Source organism: Annulohypoxylon truncatum, assembly GCF_022578515.1.
Source record: "Annulohypoxylon truncatum strain CBS 140777 unplaced genomic scaffold F4807scaffold_44, whole genome shotgun sequence".
Taxonomy (NCBI): Eukaryota; Fungi; Ascomycota; class Sordariomycetes; order Xylariales; family Hypoxylaceae; genus Annulohypoxylon; species Annulohypoxylon truncatum.
The window spans coordinates 104,552-122,760 of record NW_025953830.1 but is presented as its reverse complement, the minus strand read 5'-3'; the positions used below and the strand labels follow the sequence as shown (position 1 = coordinate 122,760).

Sequence of the window (18,209 nt, the reverse complement as noted above, 5' to 3'; positions counted from 1 at the left end):
GTTATATGATGCCAAGATACGAAGTATCTTATTTAGCTCTATCCTAGAGTGAAGCGACGTTGTGATGGAGTCATATGTCAGTGCTTACAACGGGGCGGATATGGCGTACTTAAACTTTTCCCTCCCCCTTTTCTTTATATGAGACTTCTCGGTTTAGGTCGAAGTCTTCTTCCATAGTTAGCTTCATTTTAAGTAAGCTAGCATCCCATTCTCAATATGTTCAGCTCGAGAAATGTCTACCTAGGCATATTAACAGCGTCGTCTGTCTGCCTTCCCGGCGTAGACGCCTTCTGGCGTATGTCATGCGGCCTCATCCAAACCGGTCGCCTGGATCCCAACGTATTTCCAGGTTCGGTCTCACCTCACGTTCACAAGGTGTCAGGGGCAAGCAACTTCGGCCTCTCCAACAGCTATGAAGATCTCCTCAACTCTAGGTGCACGTCATGCGAGATCCAAGATGACAAGTCGGCCTACTGGACGCCGCAGCTCTACTACGAGCATGCTAACGGAAGCTTCGAGGAGGTTCCCAATGGCGGGACAGTCGTATACTACCTCGGACGAGGCGAAAATGCCTCCAACATCGAACCCTTTCCCGCCGGCTTCAGAATGGTGTCGGGAGACCCCTATCTCCGGTCGAACGACACGACATCCGTCACTTATTCGGATAGCAGCCATTCAGGCCGTCTAATATCTGATCGTGTGTCTTTTAACTGCCTTAACAGTTCAGGTGGCTTTCCGGAGCAGAATTACATGTTCGCAACAGACTGCGACAATGGTCTCCGCGCTCAAATTCAATTCCCGTCATGCTGGGATGGGCGAGATTACCAAACCGACCAGTCCCATGTGGCCTACATGTCAGGAATCGACAATGGTGTCTGTCCGCCTTCACACCCACGGCAGTTGGTCCACTTGTTTTTCGAAGTTCTTTACGGCGTAAATGATATACAGAAGGAGGAAGGCGGGCGATTCGTGTTTTCACAAGGCGACCCGACAGGCTTCGGTTTCCACGGCGATTTTATGAATGGCTGGAATGAGACCGTCCTCAAAGAGGCGCTAGATTTATGTGCCAATGATTCCAGCTTCAACGGCCAGATCTCGAAATGTCCGCCATTAGCGAAGTCGCAAACACCCTATTACGCAACTAACTGCCCGGAGCGTCAGCAAATTGTTAACGAGCAAGTTAAGGGAATGGTGGAATGTCTCCCCGGATGCAATGTTGTCACAACTGGGCCCGATCGTGCAGTTCAACTCGTGTGCCCTAACGATACACCCACTACCAACAACATAGACGAACAAGGACCATTCACCATGTTTGACCCTTCTGTAGGGGACAGTCTCAGCGGAAGTACTTTCGCCTACTCTGGCTGTGTAGCAGACAGCAGTCCAAGAATCTTGAACGGATACTCCTTCTCGGCGAGCAATATGACTGTCGAATACTGCACCTCGACTTGCAAGGCTCAGGGTTATCAACTTGCTGGTCTCGAATACTCTCGAGAATGCTACTGCGGTAGCTCGATCAGCACAACCTTGGATGACTGTTCCAGCACGCCCAAAATGGTATGTGCAGGTAATTCAACGGAGTGGTGCGGTGCACCAAGCCTACTAACTATTTGGAATGATACCTCCTATTCCGTGGCGGCACTCGTAGTTGCCAGCACTACTATTAACAATGGTAGCGCGACATACTTGGGCTGCTTTGGCGACACAGACAGCAGCAGCAGGGCATTGTCGGGGGCCAGCACGTCCAACACGACAGCCATGACAAACGAGATGTGTGCTTCTTACTGCAAAGACAAGGGCTTTTCGCTAGCAGGGACAGAATATTCTCAGGAGTGTTACTGTGGCAATGCCATTACGAGCGCCACTATTGCCGATGATGGTGAATGCAACATGAAATGCAAGGGAAATGTGTTAGAATATTGCGGCGGAAGCTCCAAACTGAGTGTCTGGAACATCACTCAATCATCGTCAACCCAGTCGTCGTCGACCCAATCTTCAACTCAATCTGCTTCAACTACGACTCAATCGACTCAATCCGCTCAGACAAGCACCAGCATCCTAACGGCATCAAACGGGACAGCCACTTATCTAGGCTGCTACACCGACAGCGGCTCAGATGGACGCACCTTATCCAAAGACTCTTACACCAGCAGCTCTATGACGGTCGACTCGTGTGCCTCATACTGCCAGGCTAAGAATTATGCCCTTTTCGGCGTTGAATACAGTGGAGAATGTTACTGCGGCAACGCCGCTAAAAACTCGTCGGTCGTCTCTGCCGAGGCGGACTGCAACATGGCATGCAAGGGCAACTCGACCCAGATGTGCGGCGGGAGCTCGAGGATCTCTATCTGGAACAACACGCTCTATGTTGCGACTCACAATTTAGTTACCATCAGCAGCGGTGGTTACGCATACCTTGGGTGTTATACCGAGGGGACTAGCGGGAGAGCTCTAGGAAAAGGGGCGAGTGCAGCCAGCACCAGTAGTTCGACTTCAGGTTCCAGCATGACTATCGAGAGCTGCGCGAGTTACTGTTCAGGGAAAGGCTACGCTTACATGGGTGTCGAGTACGGACAGGAGTGTTATTGCAATAACGATGGTCCGGTCAACGGGGCTACGGAGGCTAGCGAAAGCGATTGCGCCATGACTTGCAAGGGAGATATAACGGAATGGTGTGGTGGTAGTAGTCGAATGAATATCTACAAGGCTACCTAATAGCTAGTAGTAAGTACCTAGTAGATACCTAGATTCAACCGTTTCCAAAATGTCATAACAAGGCTCAGGCACGATCGTCCGTCTCAGGTGTGGCCGTATGTGGCCCCTATTTAGCGGAACTCAATATCAGGAAACGTCCTCAGCCCCATACTATTATAAGACTGTTCTGGTCTCAGTTGGTCGGCAAGGTCAAAGATAGTAGGTGGCATGTTATGATTCCCTTCGCCCTCCTTTGCCCACCTCACGACGCGAGGTACAACTGGGACGCGGGTGCCCCAACTCCTTAGACACTGGGCTACTTTTCGCAGTCTCCTTTTGTCGCGATCACTGAGTGTCTCCACGTTGTCGACCCCAATAAGGTCCTCCGGGGTCTTCATAATCGTGTCCCATCCCATCGCCTCTTCATATACTTCCAACGCCTCTTTGACGTAGAAATCTTCACTCTCGTATGCGGCATCGATATCTCCCATTTCTTCCTCCCACTGTTGAGTCCTATCGAGATCATCCTCGGGCGTACCAACCTTCTTGTCGTCAATCAGGATCCAGTACTCCTGAAGGCGGACATATGGCCGAGATAGAAAACCGAAGAATTTTGACGCGCCGACCGGATTATTCTCACCAATCTTGTTCATGACATGGTATACCTCCGCAAGGCGAACGACGATGTTAGGCCACCATACAATCTCATTCTCCCAAGGTGCCAAATCCTGGCGCTGGATCGTTCGATAATGGTAGTTCTCCAAGAAGTGGAAGTCGACGGGCTTCTCAGTCTCATCGTACCGCGGATAGAGCTTCGCAAGTCGAGGGCCATACATCGTCTTCTCCCTTCTAGTCGGCAATAGCGGTACTACCTCACTGAGGGCTACTCCGTCCGAGGTCCCAAATAAGATGCTCAAATTCCAGGGGAAACACTCTAACTCTGATTCCACATGGGTATACGGAGCTATGTTATGTCTGATTGCGATCGGCCTCGCCTCGATAGGCATTTCGTCTCTATAGGTGAAGTGGAGAGATAGGAGAATCGGCCGGTCCAAACGTTCCTCCAATTTCTGCTTCGCGTCGAGATATCCGTCTACATCTTTCATGAACTCATGGATATGTCTATCAATATTCGCCTCCATGTTTTCTGATGCTGTATTTTGTACTGTGGTCTATTTGCGGTGCGTATTTATGCTTTATGTGCAGAAAAGTCGTAAATAGGTGATAATGGATATTCCTGAACTAAAACTTATCCATATTCACACACTAGAGAAACCCTTAAGTTATATATAAAATGAAATGCTCGAATTCCAGTTAATGATCTCTCTCATTACCTACTCAAGGTCGAGTCGTTGATAGTTTGGTAGTTATAATCAACCACTGACTGGAGTGTAAAGCACATCGTAAAGCCAAGCGTATGCCTCATAATCAACTCGTCTTAGTCACCTACCAAGGATGAGGGGAATACCAGAATATAGAACCACAACTACAGTCCAAGCTTTCGTTACGTCTGGCTGTGGTATATTTAGTGATAGAGACAGGATTAGCTTGCATTGCTGGAAGACCCCAAGACTTCACTCACTCACACCATACCTAACCAAGGTGATTAGGAAAGCAATTTGAGCTTCTTCATCACCATACGTAGTAAAAACTTTACAATAACACTCATTTTTGTATCAAGAGCAACCCGGGAAACTGTGATCATTGAATTAAATGGATCTCGACAATTACGAAGATCCATAGGTGGGGGTAGCCAACCTCTATACTCCCAGTGTATCACCTACCCAAGAAGGTATGTAAGTATTAGCCATGCCCATTTTGGCCAATGAGGATTTCTGGTCATTCCCAGCTGGGTGGTTTGCCCTTGCTATTTGACACTATACGACCCATCACTTATGACAGCACAGGTCTTACGAGGTGCCCAGGAGGGATACCCTGGGTTTCTCATACATGTCCCTAATGGTTACATTAACGATGTGATATAATACGGCGAAAATATATATCTGCAGTACAAACAAGCGCTTATAGAGTTACTAAACCTGTATAAGTGGCACTGGAACCCTCGGAATTTAGACTTGTCGGATACAATTCCGGTCTTCATCGCTTCTCAATCGTATTGTTAGAAGGAAATGTACATAAAAAATGGATCATGTTCATCTGCATTCCCATTCTTCGTGTAACCAACGTTGTCAGGATTCACAGCTCGTGTGGTCTGAAAATCATACGTCAACTTCCTATCAACTATTTAACCCAGTGTGAAAGGTCGTTCTCTCTGACTTGTAACTACATCTCTCAAGTGATATTCGATAATGTCTACTCCATGGGGGAAGAAGTCGTCAAAAGATGGCCCCAAAACAAAGATGCTTCGTTATCTCGGAAACAAGTAAGTGTTGAATTACTACGTCCAGATATCCAAGAAAATTATTAACGAATACAGCGAAAAACACCAATTAGCAATGTATATGCAGGGCCATCATCGCGGCACAACTCTCTCGTGTCAATACTACTTACCCATTAGACTAACGTTTGTCGATGCTGATCGGGAGCTGAAGAGCTTAGTCCGGACCGCTGTTGCTGCAGTGATTTTAAAGCATCCCATTCTGCAAGTCGGCATCGCGGGCGCAGATACAAAGGCACCTCGGTTCGTCCAGTTAGACAGTCTTCAGTTGAGCAATCACATCGAATGGAGACATATCCTAGACGACGATCAAGGCCTGAACTTGTGTTATTACAATCTACTGGGTCCCGAGCTCGACGCCGAGTTTCACGAGCTGGAAAAGCGCCCAGGCTGGAGAGTCGTGATCCAACGGTGCGAATCAAATCGTACTTTTGCAGTGATGTTTGTCTTCAACCCTCCCCACAGCGACGGCGTGAGCGCGAAGATCTTCCACCAGCATTTACTAGAAGAGTTCATCGCCCAAATCGAAACCGGTACAGACGACATAAATCGGTTCATAGACGGCGATATCCTAAAACTACCCTCGTCACCCCCAGAGCTCCCCCCACCAATCGAGCAAGTCATGAAACTCCCAGTCACGCCAAAACTCGCCCTCAAAAGCCTCTGGCACGAACTCAAACCACCCATTTTCCGCCGAGAAGCTTCTCTAGCAAAATGGGTACCGATCCAATTAACCCCCTACAAGACGCGACCCCGCGACTTTACCATTTGGCTCGACAACGTCAACCTCATCCGGGCATCTTGTCGAGACCACAACACCACAGTAACCGGCCTCATCCAAGCCCTGGTCCTCGTCTCACTCTCCTCGCGTCTGCACTCGACAGCCGCGAAAGCGTTCAAAAGCACCACGGCACTCAACCTCCGGCGCTGGATGGGCTCCAAACCCGCAGGTAACCCGTGTCTCGAGCCCGAACAGACAATGGCCAATTACGCAACGCACATGACGCACACCTTCGACGCGAAGCTCGTCAGCTCCATCCGCGCGAGCCTCGCCACCGACGGCGACTCGAGCAGGGAAAAACCCAAGCCCCTCCCCCTCAACATGCTAGACCAAGTCTGGATCGTCGCGGCCCGCGCCCGGCGCGATATAGAAGAGAAACTGGACCTCGGGGCGAAGAACGATCACGTGGGACTCATGCGCTGCGTCCCGGGGCGACAGCGACGGATGCGCGACGCGGAGCGCCGGCCAAGGGAGGTGTCCTGGTCCGTTGCGAATCTGGGGGTGATAGATGGGGAGATCGAAGGGAGGCCTGAGTCTATTAAGTACGCGCAATACACCAGCAGCGCGGAAGCGAGCGGGGCGGCGCTCGTGGTGTCGCTGGTGACGGTGAAGGAGACCGAGTTGTGTGTTACGATGACTTGGCAGCAGTGCGCTATGGACGAGAGGCTAGCGGCGCATGTCTTATATGACATGGAGGAATGGTTGGGGCAGATAGCATCCATAAAGCGCGGGCCCCCCAGATGGCCGGCAGATCTAGAGTTTATCGAGTATCCAACGGTTGTATCATAAGATCAGAAATCATTGGATTGCTATGTTTTCTTCTAATAGGCACCTGGTTACTCATATGATAACGGGGTAAAAAAGGGTACTAATATCTCGAACATCGATATCAATGCCCAGCTAGAAATTCCTCAAGCATAGACAAGGAATGGAATTTGTCAGGGGCAAGGGGACACTTACAGGTTAGAAAGTGAATGAAATAGAACATAAATATCCTAAGCTCTTAAAGCATCAAGCTGAAGATAATCAAATCCCTCGTCCAAAAATAGGGGTATCACACAACCCAGAATTTTGTCACACATTCGCTGAAAACCCTCCTATAAGCCGAATTGATCTTCATAAGACATTCATATAAGCTCCTTCCAATCTAGCATCTATAATATACCCGAGTAACCAACTAACCCCTTAACCCTACCATCCCCGTGTCTTGCCTTGACTAACTTCACATAAACAAGTGACCTCGTGATCCCAGCAAGTTGGTCAATATCTCGCGCCCTTGTACAACAGTAGTACAATCTCAAATCCTTCCAACGTAAGCCAGCGAAGGAAATAAATACCTCTCCTAACCCAGGCACACAACCCTAGACCCTCATCTAAAACCGTATCAGGCCATTTTCATCAACGCTTCGCTGCATTGAAATTCCCCTTTGCCCACGCTCAATCCACACAATCACCATCTAAATTCACCCCATTCACCTTTAAACACATAATTCGTCACGTCCGTCACTTCGACCACAGACCACTCATCACGACACAGTCACCACACAAGCCAGCTACACACACACCCCTGATGCGGGTCCCGAATTAATCTCATAAGGAGGGAGGTAAAGCCCGACGTAAAAATCTATCCGGGTATCAAATAATATGAGCACATGATAACTCTCCCCCTATCTGCTTTGCCGCCCTCCCCGGCTTCTCTAAAAAGGGGAGGGCACCAGCCCGACCCAAAAAATATCGTCTCCAGGGTTTGCCCCGTATAAATCTGATACAATAGCCGCCGCCTAACCTCTACGACATCCGAGTCCAGGTCTCTTCCACCCCGAGCTCGACGTCCTCACGTCCTCACATACCTCCCACGTCCTCGAGAGTCCCCAGCATTAGCGATGTAGCTGGCGCGTGTCATTTATTGTGAATGCGTGCTAGTGTGCATGAATATAGTCCAAGCAGGGCATCTCCTCCGAGGGTAATAATGCATTCCAAATACGTCTTATCCCAAATATTATAACTCATGAATTCACTCGGTTCCACTGAGGGGCCGCGAGCGTTGTGCAACTACCTCCCGCGCGTAGAATTCGACTAGCATGGTAGCATACGCTTCCAGGTCTTCGACGGGGACGGCAAGACGGAAATCGTTCAACAAGAGGAACTGTAGCTCGAGATGGTTGAGCTCAGCTAAAGGCAGACCACCAACCTATTCAATACACATGTTAGCTTAGGCTCAACGAGAAACGGTTTGGATACTTGGGGCCCACTGCAGGGAAACGCTTGTGCGAGTTACATACCTTGGCGTATCTCGAATTGGTGTAGAAAACATCCGAGAAGAATTTGCTCGCACAAGTGACACCTGCGATTATCAATCGATGTATGTTGAAGCTATCGACAACGAAATAAGTGGCCGGCGCAGCGGATGGAGCTGGTGGCGGTTCCCTGATTCTCTTTTCGCTAGGTCTCTTCGATGTCCCTTTCTCATCAGAACTGTCGTCGACAAGGTCGGTCTCAGCTTCGTCGCTGTCGCTATCATCATCCCGCATTTCGCTGTCGGCTACCTGGCCGGGTTGCGTCTCTGCCGCCGGGGCGCGGGGTTGCTGAGTCTGGGACTGCCGCCGTGTTGCCTCGGCCTCCATCACCATGGTGTTGACGCGTTCCGTCATCCGATCAAAGTAAACCAAAAGACTTAGAAAGACCTCATAGGTGGTCGGGCAGTACTTATGAATCCTACTCAAATAACTTAAGATCGTAATTGCGGGAACGTTTTTACCATGGAACGCAAGGACGGAGCTGCTGAGAGGGCTCATCGATGTGCCTTCGCTGTTATGCGTGGCTGCGGTTTGCTGGTGCGTTGCATTCCTATGTAGAGCATCATGTTGCAGGTCGTTGGTGGTCGTGATCTTTGTTAGAAGAGCGGCGACCATCTCAATAATATCACCTATAGGCATTTGACTAATCTCATATTTCATCGCTTGGAGCGGTGGATCGTTTAGTATGCCTGGGCCATTTCCACCGTTCATCAGATCGGCACGGGCGAGGCTCTGGATGTGCGCAAGGTCGCGCACGTAGACGGTGCGCCCTTCTTGTGGGGGCGGGGCATCGTCGGCATGAACCCGCGGGGTCGGCGACGTGTACGTATCGGACTCGGGAGAGGGCTGTTGCTGAGTCGGCGTTGGTGTAGAACTACCCGGTACAGGTACCACTGGTGCAGTTGTCTGGATATCCGATGCCATGTATTCCGACGACGACGAGAGACTCGCATCCTGTGCTCTTACGCGTTCAGAAGCGGGGTTCGGCGAAGAGGAATCGGGTGGCGTAGGAAATCGTGAGGCACCCCCAGTAGACGAGATGTGTTTTTGCTCAGTTACTGTTTCTGTCGACTCCCAAGATCGTTTGAAAGGTGTCGCACTCGATGCCGAAGATCGGTATGATGTTGCGGAATTGGGAGGCGAATAGACTGCCTGGGGCACTTCGCGCGGTCGGTTTCTCGAGTCTGATCTGAATGAGGATTCGCGAGGTCGCGAATGCTCGTGCGATAAACCAGAGGCTGCAATCATGTTGTGCAGCCGGGTATGGTCGGTAACGAAGTCTCCAATTACTGCAGCCATTGCATCGCCTTGAGGAGAAAAATAGATCTAATAACTTGGTAGTTTTGGTGATCTTGGTGGTTTTGGTGGGTCGATTATTATGTGACAAGGTCGTGTCTAGCAAAGGATTTATTAAGAGAGGCCTGAATGAAGCGGGTATACGAGTTAGTGAATCAGTCTAGTAGCGTATTGTGTTGTATTGTGATATTGTCTTTTTGTTATTGGGTTGGGGCTCGTCTTTCTTCTTTTTCTTTTTCTCTTTCTCTGCTGAGCCTCGGGAGCGCGACTCGATCAAGCTCGGGACAGTCGTCAGTTCAGTCAAGTCGAGCCAGCCACGGTTGACAGCGACTCGTTAAACCGTCTTGGTCTCTGGCCTGACAGATACGAAGAATGGTCTGGGTCCGATGAGTGGGGAAAAACGGGTAAACAAGAAAATGTTCGGGCCACAATCTGGACAGCCCAACGCTCCACGCTCCACGAGCGCAGACAGATAAGGCCCAAAATCCAAAATAGAAAAAAATCTGGTGGACCGTGGAACGGCCGTATTGTCACCGCAATCCCGAGTGGCAATATTCATCACAATTCCCCGGTTCCACGTTCGCTGAAGAGAAGACACAGGTGACTCAATGAATGAAATAGGATGGACGAAATGGCCGGAATGGATGAGCGGCCAAGCGAATAAAAAATGACTAATTAGATCGAGGGGCGGGCAATGGCGCCGAGTGACGAGATGGACGCAGACACAGCCCAACGCCAGAATCGCCGTCCAACGATAAGGCACATTTCACAAATTTCACCGTGTTCCAGCCATCTTGACTGGCTGGAACTGCCAATACATATCGCAAGGATAGAAATATTCGAATAGAAGCTGATTAAGGCTGGCTGAAAGAGAACGAAACAAGAAGAGGCGAGACCAGAATTCTCATCCTGAGATGGCTAATGGACCGGGTAGATATATGTGGATATAGGCACACGGATTCCGGAGAGCAACAGAAGCGATAGAGAGGGGGGAGAGGAAGAATTAAGAACCAAAATCTTGATGCTTACCTATTATAATGCTAATCGGGATGACGTTGTAAGCATTTATTTATTATTGTTCGCCCGGTCGCTATCGAATGAAAGGATGCGATGCGAGACGTGGGCGTAGGCGCTTTTTTTTCTTGGTAGATCAGCAAAGATTACCGGACGTCGGCGCAGTGCAGCGGACAGCCTCAATTTCGGGGTCGCGCAACAGGAAGCAGGTTCAAAAAGATAAGTGACTAAGGATCAATGCGTTTATACACTAGTAGGTGGATATGATTAATGAAGATTATCTCGCGGTCGTAACAGTCTTCCAATGTCGTCGACGATACGTAGAAGACAATTGTTGAGGAAGAACTGGGAAACGTGTCGATGTTGTAGTTGTAGTGGTTTGGATGTTGTAAAGGTTGAGATTGTCGTAGTAAGTTAGTAGTACGTAAGGTAATAACCTTGGAGTGGTAAAGTTCTGGTAAGGTTGCCGCTGGCGGTCGGGGGTTGCCAGTTTCAAGATCGGTAGTAATAGTGGTGCAGGTAATGGTAAAGGTGGTAGTGGCGGGCGGCGAAGATTGATACGCTAGATAGTGCAGGCATACGTCAAAGCCTCAGATGTCTCGGCGTCTGTGGCCGGGGTGTGCTTGCCTGATAGGCGCTTGGACTACCGAAATATTTGATTGAAGGTGCGGAAGATGCGCATGTATGACATAAAAGAAGGGAAGTTACCACCAAGCAAGCAAGCAAGCAACAGGCAATTGTTACTTTTGCTACTGCTAGCGGAAAATATGATCAAATAAAAACAAAGCAGCAAGAAATAGAATTGCTCCCTGCCCAAGTCGTACACAAATAAAAGTAATTGACTTTTCGACCCTTTGCATAATAATAACAGTGCTAGATAATCGCGGTTGCCCCCCGGTTGCGTGCTTCATTCAATCATTAAAATAGATAAAACACTCCGAGCCACAGAATAATGGACGAATCTCATTCCTAAAATAAGAACACCAACTACAAAAGCAAATGGCAGGAATAATGGGAAATTAGAAGGAAGCAAGAATCAAGGGGTAAAAAAGATATCGACTTGATTTTAATAAGGAGACAGCGGCTGCAAAAGAAAATGCGTATCAAAGTATCAAGGTCAAGATGGAAAAAAGGGGGGGATGGTAGGGCGGCAAGACGTCGCGCGATAGGCCGGAAATCGATTCCTAACAAAAATTGACAACTCTATCTCCTATGAAACCAGCCATCTAATCATCCGTCTTGCACGTGTTCGCAATGCTTGGAATGGATGGATGGCAGATAGGATCCATTAAGACCCGGGCTCAAAGCTGCAGGTAATAATGGCATCTTACCGGAATAGGGAAAGGGGGTGAGGCTGTGCACAACCGCGGTCAGCAACTAATGCACAAAACCCTTCAAGCCCGTTGGTTCGTAGCATTTCCAGAATGCTTGCTCTGCTCCGGTAGGCCGTTTTCTTGCCGTGGGGTGAAAAGGGGGGAGCTTTTTACATAACCCCCCTTAAGATTACCTAAGTGAAGATAAAAATATACGTTACCAACTGGCAATGTATAGTCATTGAAATATTACGAAGACATATCCAACGATCCATACACGATATTTCGTTTAAGAATACTATTAAATAAGAGCCATCGGCATTCCAACACATCATGTACCTAGATACATAAGGTATAAGCACATCTCGGCACACATATAGCAAGTATTGTATCGAGCATACGTCATTTCTGCTCTTCAACAAGCCTATTTCCTTCATATAGTAAGTTACACCGAGCTTCACATGTTTCAATGTCAATATCCAGAGACATATGTACACCTACGTAATTCCCAGTATTCCAGCTCAGCTATTGGAAAGCCAGAGTCAGCTAATTTAGAAGCCGTGAACCTAGTCTTCACCGGTTCGAATGACTGTTACTCAGGTAGGTAATGTTCTCGTAACAATCTTGGAATATAGCGGCGTTTCCTAGCTCCCATCCTACGCTAAGAAGACGAGCGGTTTAGTTGCGCGCCTCCGGTAGACCCGGGACCGCCGTTTGTCTAGTCCGGTCCCAACTCGGCATTCACGATTCAGGGACCGTCTCTAGACTGAAGTCTTCGCTAATCCTTCCTTTGACTTTCTATAAATCTTTCATAGTAGGGTTCGATCGCGGGGCCACACAGTGCTATTGATTATAAGGTCTTTTACGGGCAATTTATAAGATACGATCTTATAAATGTATCAGTTTGTATACTTCCATTAGACAGATTAAAGATAACATCATAACGTACCATCTCATCTCGTCTCATCCCATCTATGTACCTCGACATGCAGCTCAATATCATCCCGCACTCTATCCTCGTGCCAAGAGCCTGGCAATGGCGGGTGCTCACCCCCTGCCGTCCAACCCTTACATGCCTACTGGTAGATGTGAAGGGAAGCTGACATGAGGGCGTCCCGGTAACCCAGAAACATCTTGTTACCCGATGGCATCATCATACCTAGCTCTCTGTGCGCCTCAAACTCAATACGCCCTTATAGTCAGTCGTACATACTTCCCTCAACCCCCACGGATTGGAAAATTGAGTGATGAGATAAGAAATAGCAATTAACCACGGGACGGGCCTTTGGGCTAATAATCTCCCACTCTTCTCTTTCCAAATCCACCGCGACTTTCTAGAACGAAAAGAAAAACGATGTACTCAACGCGTAAGGCTCATAATTATCCCATCTTTGCCCTAACACCCCAACCTAACCCGCCTTGCGTCAACCAACTTGCTTGTTCTCATGTCCGCCAAGACCTCGAAGGCGCTCGCCCACTCAGGTTTCAAACCCTTTTAGGCTAAAAGGGGAATGATGGGAAGCGATTCCCGTTGTAGCTTCAACCGCATGGGTACTATATGGGATCAAGCAAAGCGAAGTATCGTGCCTACATTAGGTAGGTGATCATGATCACACCTCAAATAAACGTTAGGCACCGTTGGCGTAACACCGATGACGACGATCGGATATTATATCGCAACGTGTAGATTCACACACAGTTTCGCAAAGCTCTAAAAACGGTCTCACCTCGCGGAGGCTTCAACTTTCGAATCTCTCACCCGTCTTCGGGGACGATAATGTCATTGAGCGGCACGAATCATGTACCCGAAAGAAAAAAACACTCCTACGTAACCCGGATCGCCCCGAGATATAATTCTTACCCTATCAGCGAGGACGGGGGATGTAGGGTTAGTGTCGGAAAACCATATCTATCGGATATACACCATTTCTATTGGCGATGTCTTCTTTGCGACCATGTGACGGCCCGGGCTCGATGATTTGTTCGATGCCGTGCGTGTATTTTGCTCACCGCCTGATTGTGTGCGTGCTGCCAAGGAATAAATTCCTCCAACCCTGCAGTATTAGGGAAGTCCATTCACGGGGTATCGCCAGGGATTGGCGATCCCATTACCCAAGGGTTTGGAAACCTGGTGGTCTCATAGCAATGCTCCTATTAAGCTTAGAGATAACCTTCGCGGCCGCCGTGCAGTCTGCGGCGCTGCCGACACGTGGATTTGTGTAATATTGTACAGGTAGGCATAATCAAGGCATAAGGCATAGCATACCTACTCATGCTCGATCCTCGAAGCGCCATTGGGTCTACTACCCCACGTCGCCGCCTCCAATACCATGTGTTATCAATGTCGCACCTGATACTTCTCGTCGGGCAGATACAAGTGTCGATCCGCCCCTTTCTTCGTCAGGACAACCATACGAATAACACCTCCTGAGCTACCATCCCACTTAATCGCTTCCTGCAGCGCACCTTTGACGAAGTTGACGGCGTCCTGCTCCTCCATACCTTCCTTCCAGTGCGCATCACAGTAACCGTAGATGTAAGTCGAACCGGAACCACCGATTGCATAAGACTGCTTGTGTAGAGAACCTCCGAGAGGGATAGAATAGACCTGGCCACCGTGTCGCTCATCCCATCCCGCGATAATGAGACCTGCGCTATAAATCAGTGCCGTTAGCACCATCCAATTATGAATCGTCGCAAAGAGGTGCTTGCAGAACATCGTATTTACCTCAGCCGGTCCTTGTTCGAATAACAGATCTCTTGGAAAATGGCTGCTGCTGTCTGGGTGGTGGGGGGCTTGCCGTTCCTCATGGCAAACATGCCCAGCTGGTATTGCACTATGTCCGCGACAGCTTGCGTATCGGCGGCGGAGCCTGACCGGCAACACCAGATGGTATCGTGCACTTGGGTCAACTTGTCTGTAACTCGGTTCGCGATGTATGCTCCGGTAGTAGTTCTCGAATCGGCACCTGAGGAACAGTTGCATTATTAATATGTGTTCACGGAGGGCAGATGGGAGCATGATTGTGGGCATAAGACGTACCAAGAATGACTCCATCCTTGAAAGTTACGGCCATGCTAACACCAAATTAATTTCTGCGTTGTCGTTATACTAGAGTTCCACATAGTTTAGCTCACATCGAGGTACCGAGACTGGCGAAGGAGATGGTTAGCTATCAAAGATATTCTGTTGGCCGATGGTATATTACTTACTTGACCTCGCCCTTCTTTAATCGGTCCATATCCACATGGATTCCATCTATTCGGATAACCATTAGCCCACTTCTGCGCTTGGGTTGAAGCTCTTGAAAGTCAAGTCCAAGCTTCACATACCTTCGCTCAAAACGCCTCTGTTGCCGAACTCCATATTGCAAATGTTGAAGTTGTTTTGGGGGAAGTTGGCGGAAGAGACTAATTGTTCGGAATAATAGTCGTAAGTTAAGGTTCGGTCGTTGGTTTAAGGAATTATCCAGGTACGTAATTGAGGAAGTTTGGTTGATGATGGCAGGAGCAGCTCCGTTGATTGCTTGACCAAAGCTCAAGGCAGCTCCGACGCGCAAGGCTGGAAGTTCCAGCCTGGAACTGGCTACATAGATCGGAAGCCGGGACCAACGATTAGCCTGCCACTAGCCTTGGTATGGATCCATCCAGAGTCACGTGCAGTCCCGCCTATTTCCCTCCGTGGTACGTATTTCTGTGCCTCAGTACCTGCATATGCAAGTAATGTAGCTTTATTTCAGCTAAAGAATATCATGATTTCTATTCCCCCAATGAAAGAGCATGTTCAATAATAGCCAGAGTAGAAAGATATAGATATACCGCTGTTTGAGTAGGTACCTAGTTAGACTTATATGGAGGTGATACAAAATGGGTAGTCATCGGCAATAGTCAAAGGTACCTATACAAAGGAGGAAAGGTTGGTCTTCACGATAAAGCATTAAAGATTTAATAGGATGCGTAATGAGATGTGTGGATATTTTCTACTCAGAAACAATGAAGACTGATGACCAGGAACTCCAGCCGCTATGCTCCCAAAACAAAATGAAGACCCCTTACGATGGTATAATCAACCACCTTTAGTCAGCCCTTCCTTTTCTAACTTGAGTTCCCCTATGGTTTCCGTTGTCTCTTTCTTCTCATCCCCACAACCGCAGTCATAGAAATCACCAATGCTATTACAGTCAAATAGGGGCTTCTTCAACCTCTCATTGACTTGGTTATGCATAAAGCAAGCCCAACCCGCAGCCGCATTGCGCGAGCTGACTTGCGGCGGATACTTGGCAAGGAGCTTTTGAAAGTGCCGCGCACAGTCGCCACAAGGGTATAGACGTGCGAATAGTTGTACAAAAGTCTTAAGAGCAAGGGAGTCGTCTTCGGTGGGTTTATCGGGGAAGCGCGCCATCATGGTATGGAGGAATTTCCAGGTCGAGCGACCAAGTTCGGCCCTGTGCAAGATTATTTCAAGTTAGCAGAAATCCATTATGCGCTTTTCGATTCCAACCAAGTATAGAAATGCCCCAGAGTCGCGGATATCGCCCTTGGCGAAATTGGGGGTAGCGACAAATAGGAAACCCAAGCGCATACTTCAAAGTTGCATTCTCTAGTTTTGGGGCTATTGCGCCTCCTGTGAGAATATCGCCTTGCAGCGGGGCAAGATCTGACTTCCAGTCTGGTTTCGCATCTGCTTTCACTTCTTCTTTCACTTCTGTCTTCACATCCGCTTCCACATTTGCTTTCGTATCTGGTTTCAGATTTGATGTAATTGGTGCTGGATCAGCTGGTGGTCGTTCGGTAACACTCCCGACAGGCAATACTTGTCGTATCTGTCCTGATTTGTCGCCAAAGGAATTCGTGAAAGTCAGGACCAAGAAACCCGCGATCGCCAGAATGACGATAACGGAAAGATGTCGCGCCATATCAGGAGACAGGAAAATGAACAAGTCTGGCCTGTTCGAATAAATCAAATCGCGGGGTAGGGAATATTCTCCAAGGGTAAATAATTCGAAAAAGAGATGGAGACCAGAGCTCGCGTGGTTGTGAACAAAAAGGAATGATAGTAAAGGAGCGTGAGTCAAAAGATGTATTACAAGAGACACCCTAAATCGTTCGATAGGCGTTCGAGGTTTCTGTTCAGGAGTTGGTTTTCAAGGGTCGTCCCATGTTCAAGACAGTTTAGACGATATGCTCTAACAGGGGTCCAAGCGAAAGTGGGGGTTTCTAGCGTTCTTTGTCCCAGCCTAATGGGGAAGTTGTTTATCCCCGAATTCGGGTCTTAGCGGGGTACATGTCCATTGGTCACACAGCAGCCCCACAATAGGGGGGAGTGAATTACCCCTGAATTGAAGCCACAATTTGTCAACTTATCGTATTTCAATTTCTTATAGGTCACTCAAGATGGCTGCATTCTATACTTAAATGTTCATCACTGTTAAGCTGACTTATTTTGCATGTTGACCTAAGTCCAAGGACTCTCCTTCATCCAGAGAAACTCGCAAATTTGGAATTTAATCATGTTCGACTCTACTTATATTTAACCAGAATTTTTCTACCCGCCTTTTCTTAATATTTTAGGAGCTCTAACTTGTTGCACATGCCTAATCCTTTCCATACTACTGATCTCAGGCATACAAGATACAGTACCACTAATTATGTTGTGGTCTGAAGGATAGCTCAATGCTGGTACTGTCCTTCGTAATGACCTTGTCTGATGTCATGGGCTTTTTAGGCGGCCTAAAATCCCGATAATTCTGTTTAAAGGGATTTCACTTGGCGATTGAGAATATCCGGGAAAAAGAGATGCCATCGTATCATTATAGGAAAATTACTTTCATTAATAATGTAGGACTTGGAGTGCAAGTGCCGTGTAAGTCGATCTTGAGCTTAGGTGCATAGTAAGTTCTCTCGTACCTTATTCTCTACTACTACACGATTAGGATCGCATTCACCCCATCCGATCGGAATTGCATCTGCGTACCTACCTATGTAACTTCATTAATAATTACGAAACATACCCTTTCCCGGGTGCATGCAGATCTTCTAGGTTCGAAATGCCGAACCGCGTCAAGGGAGCGATTCTCATCAATGTCTCCCCAAGTGCCTGTTCAGAAAACGCGTTGTCAATTTTCACCATTATATTGAAAATATCATTCACATCTAGTTTATCGTACATCAGCTAATTTATCGTATATCAGGGAGTTTCTCATTTGGTTTTACTCAAAAGGCGGCTGACGAGGTGAGTTGCTCAATGCATTAGTCAATTACTCTATTCGCGGCTAATTCGTATGGAAGATGTGAACCAAGCCCCAGATGAGAATATCCAATGGCCGCGTATGTACTTCTACCTTCCTAGGCTATTCGAATAGCCGTGGACACAAAAAGATTGCCAAGACTATGCCCCAAAAATGCCCACCGTTTCC

General features: G+C 48.1%; 6 protein-coding genes across 6 annotated transcripts; 2 read left to right on the top strand and 4 right to left on the bottom strand.

Annotated features, from left to right (window-relative positions):
• Window positions 1–134: 134 nt before the first annotated feature.
• Window positions 135–2,783, top strand: F4807DRAFT_287881 (WSC-domain-containing protein). Its single transcript, XM_047994764.1, has one exon. The coding sequence runs from the start codon at window positions 217–219 to the stop codon at window positions 2,713–2,715; it is 2,499 nt and encodes an 832-aa protein (XP_047849832.1). The 5' UTR covers window positions 135–216; the 3' UTR covers window positions 2,716–2,783.
• Window positions 2,784–2,813: 30 nt separating this feature from the next.
• Window positions 2,814–3,798, bottom strand: F4807DRAFT_443553 (uncharacterized protein). The gene has a single exon (XM_047999562.1). It carries the CDS (start codon window positions 3,699–3,701, stop codon window positions 2,826–2,828), a length of 876 nt encoding a protein of 291 aa, XP_047849831.1. The 5' UTR covers window positions 3,702–3,798; the 3' UTR covers window positions 2,814–2,825.
• A 1,205-nt stretch (window positions 3,799–5,003) lies between these two features.
• Window positions 5,004–6,662, top strand: F4807DRAFT_471162 (uncharacterized protein; the record flags this gene model as incomplete). Its single annotated transcript, XM_048002896.1, has 2 exons — window positions 5,004–5,077; window positions 5,132–6,662. The coding sequence occupies 2 exons, from the start codon at window positions 5,004–5,006 to the stop codon at window positions 6,660–6,662; spliced, it is 1,605 nt and encodes a 534-aa protein (XP_047849830.1).
• A 1,225-nt stretch (window positions 6,663–7,887) lies between these two features.
• On the bottom strand, window positions 7,888–9,418 carry F4807DRAFT_454058 (cyclin-domain-containing protein; the record flags this gene model as incomplete). Its single annotated transcript, XM_048000533.1, has 2 exons — window positions 7,888–8,064; window positions 8,156–9,418. 2 exons carry the CDS (start codon window positions 9,416–9,418, stop codon window positions 7,888–7,890), a joined length of 1,440 nt encoding a protein of 479 aa, XP_047849829.1.
• Window positions 9,419–14,073: 4,655 nt separating this feature from the next.
• F4807DRAFT_287749 (proteasome A-type and B-type) lies at window positions 14,074–15,451 on the bottom strand. Its single transcript, XM_047994763.1, has 6 exons — window positions 15,127–15,451; window positions 15,007–15,052; window positions 14,932–14,946; window positions 14,837–14,871; window positions 14,522–14,762; window positions 14,074–14,447 (listed from the first exon to the last, which is right to left on the bottom strand). Exons 1-6 carry the CDS (start codon window positions 15,158–15,160, stop codon window positions 14,132–14,134), a joined length of 687 nt encoding a protein of 228 aa, XP_047849828.1. The 5' UTR covers window positions 15,161–15,451; the 3' UTR covers window positions 14,074–14,131.
• Window positions 15,452–15,465: 14 nt separating this feature from the next.
• On the bottom strand, window positions 15,466–17,027 carry F4807DRAFT_443527 (ERV/ALR sulfhydryl oxidase domain-containing protein). Its single transcript, XM_047999561.1, has 2 exons — window positions 16,378–17,027; window positions 15,466–16,238 (listed from the first exon to the last, which is right to left on the bottom strand). Exons 1-2 carry the CDS (start codon window positions 16,707–16,709, stop codon window positions 15,860–15,862), a joined length of 711 nt encoding a protein of 236 aa, XP_047849827.1. The 5' UTR covers window positions 16,710–17,027; the 3' UTR covers window positions 15,466–15,859.
• Between the last annotated feature and the right edge of the window lie 1,182 nt (window positions 17,028–18,209).